Here is a 13367-nt window from a genome sequence, read left to right on the forward strand (position 1 = left end):
GAAGTGCGCAGCCGCAGCGATGGGAGGAGCCGAGTTCACAAGAATCAGATTGCTCCACTCCCCCTTCACTGCTACAAAAGAACAATGTTGCCCCGTGTAAAATAACAGCCACATACTCACTCACATTGGAAATAAAACTGCAAGAACGAAGCTCTGCATGCAAGGTACACCAATATTAGAGTACGTGTATGCAATTAATGCGAATTCAAAAAGCACAAGATCAAAATGTATCGATCTGCAGCTTGTTTGAGCTCAACAGCAAATGCATTCCTACACAAACTGGGTTGGATCATTTAAAAACGAAGACACATGTTTTCAAAATGCGTATTTTAATGTCTGATTTAAACATGACAAATTTTAAGGATAACAAGACATCTGTAAAATACAAAGGAAAAACAAACAAGAATTTAATTACATTTCAGAGTTTTCTCATTAGCAATGTAATAATGTATTTGAAAGGTGACTAAAGCCATTAGTTGTGTTTTAAACCCTTGGGGTATAAACTATGAAGCTTTTGCTTTAAGTTTCCATCTCTGAAGCCACTGTTGGAAAGTCAGTCCTCCTTTGCTGAGCTCAGGCAGAACATGCTGGGCTGGTTTGTCCCACCTACATGTTTGAAAATACCAAAACAGATTATTATGGTAATGTACAATGAGCTGCAAAGGGAAAGTAAGAAAACCAATTCAAGAGAAAAAGCACATTATAAGATATAGATAAATACTAATGTCACCTTACTAATACATGTGGAAAAATAAATCACCCAGTAGTCACAAAATAAAAATGATAAAGCATTAAAATTTGTTTGTCAAACTGGGCAAACCTGGATTCTTCTGGATTGGCTGGTTGTACATTTCTAGACTTGTGTCTAAGGTCTGATTTTCAAGTACAAAATAAAAATTTCTGCAAATTGTTGTTTGTTACGTTCTACTTACAATGTACAACGTGTAAATGCTAAATGGACTGAATGGGATAAACAATATGATATAAAGTTTTTAGATTATAATATTCAGTCAAATTTCAACCGTCTAATTACGAAAAGAAAGGAACTGATCTGCAGCAAAGTGCATGGAAACCGAATGGTTAGTTTACAGATACAATTTGCATAGAGAAAGGAACAACATAGCATGAGTAGAAAATAGAGGTGTGAAAGTCAGACCAAGCCAGTGAAAACATTGGGATGTTATAACTGAATATTTAAGGGTGTATTAAATGTATTGCACTTTGCAGCAACAATCTGAAAGTGGTTATGACGATGTTATTGGGGAAAAATGTAAAGGTTTATTAGTAAAATGCTGTTGGATTGACAGCCTGTGGCTTTGATTTTACCATACTGCAAACCTATCTAATGGAGGAAGGACATTACTGGGAGAAGAAAGACATTTTGAAAGCACAAGTAGGTTAAAAATGGTTATTATGAGTATTTATTAAAAAAAAGAACTTCAAAGTCAGCTATGTACTACAGAAGTATTCCTCACCAGTAAGAGATGGCGGTCTTGACTTGAGCTCCGTAAGAAAGACCCTGAGCGCAGCGGTTGGTGAGACCTCTGGCTCTTGGCAGCAAAGACTTTAGGAGCTTTTGATCCGCCTCCCTGACTTTGGACAGCAAAGCTGGGATTTAAAAAGAGAAAAACAAAAACCCTTTTATTAAACATACTGTAAGTTTTTCCAGCTAAACATACAATTCCCTTTTATAAAAAATATATCTAAGAAGAGCAGTCTGTTTTCAATTTCCTCTCATACCTTTTTGATCAGATGCATGCAGTTGTTCAGAGTCCTTCTGTACTTTCTGCAGCGTGGTCGAGGAAAGCTGCAGCAACTCCCGGAGAAAACGCAGCTCAAGCTGCTGGGACAGCAACTGGGAACACAACTCCTCTGGAGCCTGAAGTATAGGCATGAAACAAAAAAAACAAAAAAAAGGAAAAAACATAGTTAATGTCTAAATTACATTCAATCAAAAAAAAAATGTGAGGAAACAACTTTGAAGAAGTCTTTAATGAAACCTTAGCCACAAAAAAATTAAATCTGAGAATATTTAAGGAGGAGTCAACAGTTTGTTACTGAAGATGTTATAAATAGATTTTAACGTGTTGGTGTATTTTTATAGTTCCAGTCCGGTTTACCCTTTTACTAGTTTTTAAGCCCATTTTGTACTATACTGTTGCCATTTTGTTCAAGACTCTGTTCCATACCTTGAACAAACAAGCCATACACAGTACCTTAACAATGACATATTCATTTTTTATTCCTGGTAGTATTTTGGTTATTTTTAGGAATAATTAGCAACCCATAATACTGAAATGTTATAACTTGTTCCCTGAAAAATAATGAACTCAGGGATGCAGAATATATCTTCACTGCAGGACTACTAAAAAAGCAATAATTTTTGGATATTATATACCAGGTGTTACAAATATACCTTGATGCATGGCCACAAAATATTCAGCTTATTGAATGAAGTCTCACTGTCTTAGATATCACCCTGTGACACAGATTACAAGACACTAAAGATTACAACCAGTGCTCCAAGCACACAAGTGTGGATTTACCCAAGATAATATAACCAAGTTCAATATTAAGTCATAAATTAGCAAAGCGGATCCGAACATCCTCAATGTGGTTTACTTGAAACTTCCATTTCCACAAAAACTAATACTTTTGGTTACGCCCCCTCGCCCCCATTTTGCAACAGAAGGTGTTTTTTTTTACATCTATGTGGACCATAAGTCTGTTAAATAAAAATTTATGAAAAGCCTAAACCATTTAACCTCCCAATACTCACTCTATACAGAGGGAACTTAAGGCTCTCACGCAGTCTGCTGAAGTTTGAGGCCTGCAGGCGGTGAATGGACAACCACGACGCAGGAACTCTGTGCATTCTGAAACGAGAAGGGGAAAAAAATAAAGCGAACTTCATCCCGATACCAACCAGTTTTTATCATGTACAGTGCTTCACATTGAGTATTCATTGAAAAGCGTGGGATGTATATGTACCTATTCACCTTTACTGAGACCCCTAAATAAAATCGCATGGAAACAACTCCCATCAGGAACAGCCTTTTACATTAACTGAGTCCATCTGTATGCAGCTTAGTGATCTTAATACATCTGTTCTGTGAAGTCCCACGTGTTTGTTAGAAAATATATATACAAGTGCTTGGCCAAGACAAAGTCCCAACATAAGTCATATTGAGAATCTGAGCAAGACTTTAAAAACTCTGTTGACAGATGGGCTTCGTCTAATCTGACTTTGAGCTATTTCACCAAGAATAATGCACAAGAATTTCAATACCTAGATGTGCAGAGACTGAAGACATAACCCAACAGATTTGCAGGTGTAACTACAGTGCAAGATAAACCTACAAAAAAAAAATCTTTCAAACTCATGAATACTTTTAAAGAAGTACAAAGTACTTTGCAAGACACTGTATTACTTTTAGTCATGCGTTGGTCAGTGCTGAACTATCAGCATGTAGTTTAACACTCACTCACAAATTTACAAATGTACCATTTTTAAGAGTTTTTTGTGTGTGCATTATTGTTCCCTCTTCTGTGTAACTACAATTTATCTCAAACACAATCAAACTCAACTTCCCATTTCAAGTACATATTCTTGGATACTTTCAAAATTGCTTCAGGTCTGTATTCTGTAGATGTCACCAAATGTGTTTTTACCCATCCATGGTCCTGTGGTCCAGAGCAAGAAGTGAAACTGTTCCAAACTGTTTGGCCTCCTTAGAAACAGAGTTTCGGAGATTGTTGGCTGCGCCAATTACGTCTTCAAACTGTGGCACAAGCTTTGCCTCGATAAATTCCTGCAGCTGAAGAAAAAAAGAAAACATGGAGAATAAGCATACATCAATATAAAAAGAGAAATGTTCCAAGAGTAGTTCGGTCATTTACACTATTTTGTAATAAATAGACTAAAGCATTAGATTCAGACCTCTCTGTGAACACTGATCAGCTGCGTCTTAGCCGACGAGTTCCCCTTAATCAGACCTCTTAACTGCTCCTGTCTGAGAGCCTGCAGAGAAACAACAGACACCAGATATGTTTATGGCATCTTGAAAAAGTGCAACCAATAAACCTGGGGAATAAACCAGTTTTACAGATTTTTTAAATTTTATATTTCTGAAGATTTAATTTTGGAAAATCTGGATTTTTTTCCCCCACCAATACACTCTTTGGAGTTTCCGTAGTTTAGATTGATGTCGGCCCACCTAGGGCCTATTATCTTGTTTGATAAGCATGTTTTATCATCTTTCATTTATTTGCACTTTGAATTCAAATCGACTTCCAGAAGAGATGATAGAAATAAAAACAGGTTTTAGAAAATACTTCCTGCCATTTGTAACTTCTTCTGAAAGAGAGATTTGGTTTTATACAAAACAGTCTGATTTTATTTTTAAGTCATTTTGCCCAATAAATAAAAATGTTATGCATTTAGTATTCCTTCTCACCACTAGTTCCCTGAAGTCCAGAATGCTCTGCCACTGGCTGCGAAGACTCCTTAATGCCTCCTGACGGTTTCTGGCATACTGGTCAAGCTGAATACAGCGCTCTCTGATGTGATCCCGAGCGGCTGCCTGCATCACACACTGCAGCTCCACCTCCAGTGTTGACCTATAAACAATTTAGAGAGGACACTTGAACTAAGCACAGTAAATTACAACAATCAAATTTCACAGATTATTTGGCACTCAAATTACAGGAACTAGATTAAACAATAACACTTTTCTTCCTATTCAGTTGTTGGACTTACAGTGCTAAGCTTTCATTGAGGTTCTCATCTGCAATACCGGACACTTCCTGCTCGGCCTCCGCCTTACGAGACTTCAATAGAGTTTTGAGCTGCTGGATTCTGGAGCGAGTCTGAGACAGCTCTGTGAAACTCTGCTGCACCTCAGTCCAAGCAGCCTGAAACAAGGAGTATGAATAAAATCCAACATATAACAGACCAGAACTCACACAAAAATCAAGACTAAATGTCAGTGAAGGTTTCACACCTCTAGGAGAGTCTGAACAGGCGGTAGGTCATCACACTCCTCTGCGGAAATATCCAAAAGGTGATCGCTTTCAAATCGGAATCTGTATGGGGACAATAACTGTCACTAAATACTGCTAATGTCAACAAAACCCATTAAAACAATGTGAAGTTTCTCTTACCGTAGAGCCGCTACCTCCTGCGCCACGTCCAAAGAAGCTAGTTGGTCCTGCAGAGCCTTCTGCTCCATCACAGCTAGATGCTGCAGCGCTGAGAGAACGTGGCTGGGAGGGTAACTGCTCAACACTTTCTGATGAAATAACAGAAAACAGCATTGTCATAAAAAGGTAAATTCTTTTGAAGAGCTTTTACCCTAAAAATATCAACTTAGTTTCCACAACCCAGAAGACCATAAATGCACCAACCTCAGCAGTATTGAGCCAGTACTGAAACACAGCCGTCCTCTGCTCACGAGGCATGCTAGAATTAGACAACAATTCAGTAAATAAGTGAAAAGTTATAGCTTTAAAAAAAAGTCTGATCTGATAATAGTTGTTACCTTTTGGGTGCAGAATGTTGTGATTTCACTTCGCTCTCCTGTAAGCATTGAAAGAAGTGGACTCTGTCTTCACTCAGCTCTCTCAGCTCACGCTGACAAACAAAAAAGGATAAAGAAAATTTTCTTCAAACAGAAAATGAGATTAAAATCTGCACATTAAATTTTGATATGATTTGAAATTCTCTATTTTGTGTTTTTTTAATTTTTATTTACCTGTCAGTGCAATAGTGTATCAGAAAATGTATATTTGATAAAAAAAATTTAACTAAATTTCGGCAGGTCCTACCAGGACTTGAGGTACTGCCACAGCCTTTGAGTTGAGGTTGGAGGGCTCATCGCCGAACAGAACTTCAATCTCAGCTTTCCTGCAATACAGCAAGGTGATAATGACATTTTAAAATATTTGTAATCATGTCTATAATTTAAAATGATTTTTGCCTAACCTAGCCATCTGTTCCAGCACCAGACAGTGGTCGTTGATCTTTTGCACATCGTCAGAGAGAACCTTACGGTTAGAGACGCTGCGCTCTCTGAAAGCCTTCAGAAGCAGTTCCCGGGTCTGGTTCTCCTCGATTTGGACCCAGATGCGATTGATAGATTGCTCTACAATTAGCAGCGGAAGTATTGTTTAGCACAATATTGTTATTTAAAAGAAAATACAATGAAATACGTTTACCTGGAGCAGCACAACATTTGAACTTGTACAATACTAAAGTGCGAAATATTACAATTGCAAGCCTAAGGAGAAAATATTTGGTAGGGTATAACAGCCACGGTTATATTTGGTCAATCTTTGCAATCAAGAGGCTCTCAGGTAATGATAGGAGCACAGTGATGTAGGAAAAGAAAGACAAGGGTGAGGAAAATGTGGCTTATTATTACGGTTTAACGTTTATTCAGTAGCTCGTCATACTCCTTATCTGCTTCTACTTTAAGCCCAGATTTTATGTCAGTGACAATATTGTCACTGACACAACTCCTCAACTTAAAATAATATAATGTAAATTTACATTGATTCCTCTTTGATGTGCATACACCATAAGAAGGACAAACCTTGTGTTGCCATTTGTTCCTCTGTTCCCCTGATCTGGGAGTCCAGGTGACTGATCTCATCCCTCAGCTGCTTTATCTTCGCCTGAAGCTCTTTGCGCTTTGCTGCCTCACTTTGGCCTTCAGCTAGCATCAACTGAGCACATAAATAAGACACCAGAAGCCATGCTGAAATTCCACTGATGGTGTAATGAATTGGATATACCAGGAGAAGGAAAAGGCAAAGCTCACCTCTTTGTCTTGTAGTGTCTTGTACCTTTAATGATCGCAAGGTGAAGGAAATTGCCAGCAAACACAGTAAGTAACACACAGATTTACAGGACTGCAAAGAGAAAGGCACTGTTGATAATCTGCAAATGTGCACCACACTTCATGAAGTTTTACAAAAGTAAAAAATTAAAAAAAAGTCAAAACCTTACCAATCCACTACACCATTCATACACTTTAATGTGGCAAATGAGGCCACATTAACACTGTTGTATTCAGTGTTATTCTCTACGTTTTTGTATAAATAAATAGGATAATTATAGATTTTTTCCAAGGTTATTGTACCATAAAAATCTTATACCATATTGTGCCTAGACATTATGTCTTAATGTCATTGTTGACAAATTATCAAAGATTTGTATCCACATGAACCCGCACAAATTTCCCACTGTGAGTTGTTTTAAACCCATGTAACAAAAACCTAAAAGCTTTGCCAGCCAATCAGAATCCTTCAAAACAAGGAGGTTCATTAGTGTGAACAGATAAATACAGTGCTGCTTGAAAGTTTGTGAACTAGTTGAGTAGTTTAGATTTTTATTTTGAGATTTTGATGTTCATTTCACATGATTATGATATTTTTTCTTTAGAAAACAATGAACATGTTCGGGTGGTTCACAAACTTTCAAGCAGCACTGTAGGTTGCAGTACTTTTGAATAGCGTAATCGAATACAGAGCTAATAAAACAAAACAATGTCGACTCGTAATTGTGTGGAAATTTCGGTGCATTATTTGTCGCAAACACAAATATTCTCAAATATCTACTTTGGTCGGAGTTTTTGAAAATAATCGTTATTAATGGTATGAAGCTGAGTTTTCGTGGGTCTAAAACAAATAAAAATGTATTCGTTTTCCCAAATAACTTGGTATAAGTGTACTAGGTCAAAGCCACGAAAGGATACCACTGAAGATTGCCTCGCATGATCCTCACATTCCTTGAAAAAGAGAAAATCCATAAGTCTTGAACACATTGCAGACAAGAAACAAGAGGCGTTCATTACGATATGTCATAATGCTTGAGGCTTGCAAGAATCAAAGCAAATCATCAAAAAGAAAGACTGACCTCTGTTGGAAAACATGTTGGATCATGTACGTCCATATCGACTTCCCAGTCCCAACACAAAGCCTAGGAAAAAATAGATTACGTGAAGACTGCTAATAAAGACGTGTCTCACATTTTGAAATTCAGAACGTAACTTACGTTTTTAAATAGCTTTCATTAGGTAGGCTATCGGGAGGCAGATTAAATTCCTCTGTAGCCCAGCGTTTCAGCTCCTTCACCAGATTTCTATCCGCCATCCTAATTGCTAACTATTTTCTGCTAGCTAAAATTAGCAACAACTAGGAACCTCCTTTAACTTTCTTGAGTCGTGTAAAGTTTTTGGTGGCTTACATTTATAAGATCGCTTTCCATCTACCTAGAAAACGGTCTTTTCTCAACTGACTATCCTGACAATAATAATAACATACACGTATTTGAAATATTTCCCGCGCAAGTATTTCATCTTACTTCCGGTAGTATTTCCGTTGCGACAGCGCCACCTCTCGTTACAGTTGGGTGCTGCCATGGTTCCATCTGCGCAACAGTTCGTGTATCATTTTTGGCTTTGTAAGTTTATTTTTATTGCAGAAACTATAAATCCTGCTTGAAATATAATGAAAAATGTCAGTTCTGAGACAATTTCTTCATGTTTCTAGTATATCAATCAGTTTTTATGCGTATTTGTGAGAAAAGCACAGATTCAGTAAAACCAAAACCAGGTTTTGATGCTACACTGTTATGTCATATGTCCTTTGCAATATTTTGTGGTTTTCTGTATGGAGCCCTGGTGATATTGCTAATCGCAACTGTCTGAAGAATGCGATTATAATTAATTCCCAGATTGAAATAAAACAGAATGAGATCGGATTTGCCCATTATTTTCATTACTAATGATGATACTAATTAATGTTATCATTAAGTGATGGCCATGATTTTTATCTTCTTTTTTTTTCGCACGTCACCAGATGGGCTTAGTTCTGTGATATGGACTGAAGAGATCTTATAACTTTATAAAACAAAACAAACACGAGAATAAAACTCACCTCTACCACAGAAACACAAGATGCACAGCTGAAATGAATGTACAACAAATGTTAAATCAATCCATCCAGTTTAGCAGATGTGTGATATAACATTTCTGTGACTAAAAATATCGATAAGTGGACTACCAGTTAATGGTTTTTTTCCCTACGGGATTTAAAAAAAAAAAAAAAAAACTTAGACATAAACAAGTTGGCTATTGAGATCCTTGTAATTTGTAGGTGTGAAACATAGAGGGCGCACCTGATCCACTTTAAAATCTGATTCTACACCCTCCGAAACCACGCAGTGATCTACTTCAACTTTGAGCAGGATGAATGGTGTTGAAATTTAAAATTCACTCAAATGGTCACAGATACCGTGTTAGAGCTGGGTGATTTTGATTATTGCATAATTGCTCAAAATACAGAAACATTTTAAGTAAAAGATAAAATAAAATCAAGTTGACAAAAATTGATGCTTCAGAGAAAATAGCTGAAAACCAGGGAATCAGTAACAAGTCTGTATTCCACTAATCCAATGCAGAAAGATGAGTTTCATTAAAAACATAGTTGCACTTATACTGTAATTATACCATTTCTGCAGAAAACAGTGTCTTAGAATGAGAATTTGTCAATGACAACATGACAATTAGTTGTGTAAAATGCAACACTTTGTTAATAGGATCATGTTTTTGTGAGGTTAATGTTGCAAAATGTGAGTAAAACATTTAGTGGCATCGAGCCCCTCTTTTGACCGGCTTTGGGACCGGATTTGTTTGCAAATCCTACTAAATACTTACTAGCAACACCAGAAGTGCTGTGAAAAGAAAAATGCTCATGGTTGATGAAATGTTTGATAATCTAATCAAGTGTAAGGTTTATTTTTAGACCCACTCTCCAGTTCTAGATTATTTTTCAGCCAGATTAGACGTCCATGCTGCGAGTGTGTGAATGTGTGTAAGGAAGGATTTAAGTATTACCTTCATCCAAAAACTGACCAATTGTGGTACCAGTTTGTGATCTGCAGACTTGGCTAGAGGTTTTATACTGAACTTTTCACATTTTAACAAGTTACAAGTACCTCTAGTGATTTTTATCTTGATTTTATGTGATAGACCAACACAAAGTAGTGTATATTTGTGAAGAAGAAGAAGAAAAAGAGCATGTAGTTTGCTATATTTAAATATATTATATTTATAATCTAAGCTACCGAATAACATCCAGTTTCATTCTGTTTCTAATTTAATTTCAGCATAACAATTATTCTGCAGTGGTTTTAGAGGTTGGTTAGGGAACATTAGTGAACAAACAGGAGTTGCAGAGATCCACAGTACAGTTGTGAGAATCTCTGAACAGGACAGCTAGTAGTTGTCAAAAAAATCTGCCCTTTATGGACGAGTGAGAAAGCAGAATAAATGATATTACAACACACTGTAGTTTTAAGTCAGTAGTTTCTGAAACGCACAGGTAAAGGGAATGCAGCTTTCACAAATCTGCCTTTAATGTCGCCATTTGTTTTGATAATAATGACACAAAGAGCCCCCCCTGTGAACTTCACTGTGTGTTTTCTGGTGAGTGAGTCTATTGAAATTTACCACATTAGACACACAACATAGTTCCAGAAGTGTGATGGAAGGATAACTCCCTTAACAACACACACACACACACACACACAAGTCACACACGCCTTGCAGACACACACCCAAAGCACTGGCGCCAACAGCTAAATCCCCCCAACCCTCACCTCTCCACCCACCCCTAACTGACCTCTAATTATGTCATGCGAAAAAGCTGTGTCCCATTGAAAGGCTCTCTTAATCAAACCCAATTAATTCTGCTATTTTCCCTTATTATCCTGTGAGTGGAACGCGTCTTTCCAATAAGACTGTTAACTCCAGCCGTGGTCCTCTCAGATTTATGAGAGCGCAGGAGCAAAATAATGCACTGTACAATTAATCAATTAGACTTTGTCATCTCTGTTCGTCCTGATGAAAACAGTAACTGTGTAGCTGAGGTGAGTCAGGATGTCTGCACAAGGGTATCTCCCATTATCCAACAACATTGTGTTTTGACAGGCATCCTAATTTCTGCTTATTTGGGAGAAAAGCACGCAGAAAAATCCTGAACTCTTCTTCCTTGCTTTGTAGCATGCATGTTTTTTGGTCCTTTATATCACCAATTCATGTTTTAGAGATTTTTTTGCATGACAAAGTTCCACCAAATTCCTAAAGCTACTATGCATGTATGTTCACAAAAGTGCTTTTATATGAAAAAAGACTTTTCATATCAATTTGATTCAATCAAATTCAAAAATCTTTTATGTATCCAGAAGAGGATTTAAACATTGTCACAACTCATGTCCTCCAAGTATCATCAAAGAGTAATTAGATGGTGATGAAGTCAATAGGAATGATGTCAGCTAGCAGTCAGTCTTGCAGTGCATCTGAAAATGCCTCTGACTGAATGTAGAGGCTCATGACCATCATGACATGCTAACAGCTTAATATTTGGGAAGCATGAATGACATCACATACCAAATGTCCTCGTTGACAGACTCAGCTGTTGACAAGCATTGCTAATTTACCGCATCTGCTTTTGAATAATGATTTTGCTCGTTATTATTTTGAGGAGAGATGGTTTGAATTCCATCCTTCCCTTTCTGCTATTCGGTTCTGTCTTTCTTTCATGAAGCCTCCTTTTAGATTCCTCTGGGATTTAGATTTGCATTTCAGGTTTTGAGATATTAATCTCAAAACAAACAAATCCAAAAATAAAAAAAACAGCTTGTTGCCACAGTTACAGATCACAACTGTCCAAAATAAAAAAAATAAAAAAAGTAAGAAGAAAAACCGTTCCAGTTGCATAGCGTCAAAAGCAAGGGGGAATAATTATCTAAAAAATCAGATTTGTCAAATTGTAGAAACATGTAAAATGTTACCCTTAGGTTTTTGACATAATAGCATAGTTTATCTGGACATCACATTGCATTTGCTAATTATTTGTTGTAATTTAGTCACGTTGAATGATTTCAGAGTGTTTAGGATCACAATCTCTCCATGCGATTTAAATCGGCACTGTGACCAAGTTTCCACAGAATATTAGATTATTATTTTACAGTTTTACATTGTCTTACTAATAAATCATTCTATTGTCATATTAATTAATTATGCAGTTTGTTTTTCTTTGCATTGACGAACTCTCGTGGAACTCCCGGTTGTGTGCCTTTATTTATAGCAAACGGCCCATGTGTAACCCACATCTTTAATCTTATCATCTTATCAGCGGGGTTTACCTGTCCTCGTATTTTAAGTGCACATGAGGACTCGATGGCCTAATTGAGACATCTGACTTCCAAGTTGCTTTCAAGAAGTCATAATCTCAGAAGTACTCTTACCTCTGCCAGTCTGTCACTTGAGGTCATGAGTCGTGTTAATGTTTTATTAGTTTGGTCAGCTTGTGTTTGTCGCTACATGTGACTCAGGTGATGACGACTGAATCCCAATTTCCGGGAAGGCAAAGCAGGTAATTCCAAAGCATTCGCAAAAAAGTTTATTTGTACCTTTCATGGGAGGGTTTTGAACAAATTGCAGCATTCAATGTGTTTCCAGGCTCAAAAAATAATTTTGATTTTTGAAATGTCTAATGGACAACTGATATTTCTATGTATTTTCTCATATAAGAGACAGAGAAAATGCACTTACCTTAAAAAATGTTGTAGCACAAAAGTGTGAGCTTTGGACTTTTATATTTTGGTGACACAAATCTGTGTGCATGTAGTTTGAAGGAGTTCCAGTTGTCATAGCTTTATTTTTCTCTGTATAGAATAAATGCACTCAAATCAAAGGACAGATTTTTCTAATTTTTTTGGTTTAGGTTACAGCAGAGCACTAAAACGTTAATCTATTTTCTTTTTTTAATAGAGCAAATTTTATATTTCTTTCAAACAAATGCATAATTGTATTAAGTTTGAAAGTTAAACATATCTTGCTGATGTTGAAAGGTAATTTTAATATAACTCTTTTTCTGTACTTTCTCCCAGGATTTCCTCAGTGCCACTAACAGCTCTGGGCCCTGGTTATAGTCCCAAAGCAGTCCTGGCTGGATAATGCCAGGCAGACCAGTAGTTAGTAAGTTTCCTCCTGGACCCGGGTTGACTCAGCCCGGTCTGGGTACTAATCCCGTAGCTCTCAGAAGACCCCACTCTGAACTCATCCTGCAGCACAGGAAAATGCTCTAATTGGGGGATTTTCTACATCATTAAGCCTGATGAGCACCCTCCTCTCTTCTCTCTTCCTCTTTTCTGTGTGTGTTTTTCTTACAGTCCCACACTTAATCTCCATCTTAAGGTTTTCTCTTTTTCCTTTCTCCCACTATGAATCCCTTACATTTTTTTGGTTTACTTTTATTGTCTCCCATGGAAAATACAGATTTTTTTTCTCTCTCTGTTC

General features: G+C 37.0%; 1 protein-coding gene across 1 annotated transcript; it reads right to left on the reverse strand.

Annotated features, from left to right (window-relative positions):
* Window positions 1-310: 310 nt before the first annotated feature.
* haus5 (HAUS augmin-like complex, subunit 5) lies at window positions 311-8355 on the reverse strand. The gene is made up of 19 exons (XM_044129361.1): window positions 8057-8355; window positions 7919-7981; window positions 7758-7790; window positions 6822-6846; window positions 6594-6726; window positions 5984-6143; window positions 5827-5905; window positions 5541-5632; window positions 5407-5461; window positions 5164-5291; window positions 5004-5085; window positions 4760-4914; window positions 4458-4620; window positions 3941-4021; window positions 3673-3818; window positions 2780-2876; window positions 1741-1879; window positions 1476-1608; window positions 311-606 (listed from the first exon to the last, which is right to left on the reverse strand). Exons 1-19 carry the CDS (start codon window positions 8152-8154, stop codon window positions 504-506), a joined length of 1965 nt encoding a protein of 654 aa, XP_043985296.1. The 5' UTR covers window positions 8155-8355; the 3' UTR covers window positions 311-503.
* Between the last annotated feature and the right edge of the window lie 5012 nt (window positions 8356-13367).

Source organism: Gambusia affinis, linkage group LG10 (genome assembly GCF_019740435.1).
Source record: "Gambusia affinis linkage group LG10, SWU_Gaff_1.0, whole genome shotgun sequence".
NCBI classification, from domain to species: Eukaryota; Metazoa; Chordata; class Actinopteri; order Cyprinodontiformes; family Poeciliidae; genus Gambusia; species Gambusia affinis.

Bases quoted from the DNA above. Each gene is read 5' to 3' on its own strand.
- haus5 (XM_044129361.1), bottom strand. From the start codon at position 8,154: ATGGCGGATAGAAATCTGGTGAAGGAGCTGAAACGCTGGGCTACAGAG. The intron at 4,022-4,457 runs GTGAGAAGGAAT...GTTTCTCTGCAG, and splicing joins TGGACTTCAGGGAACTAGTG to GCTCTCAGACAGGAGCAGTT. The intron at 1,880-2,779 runs GTGAGTATTGGG...CCTATACTTCAG, and splicing joins TTAAGTTCCCTCTGTATAGA to GCTCCAGAGGAGTTGTGTTC.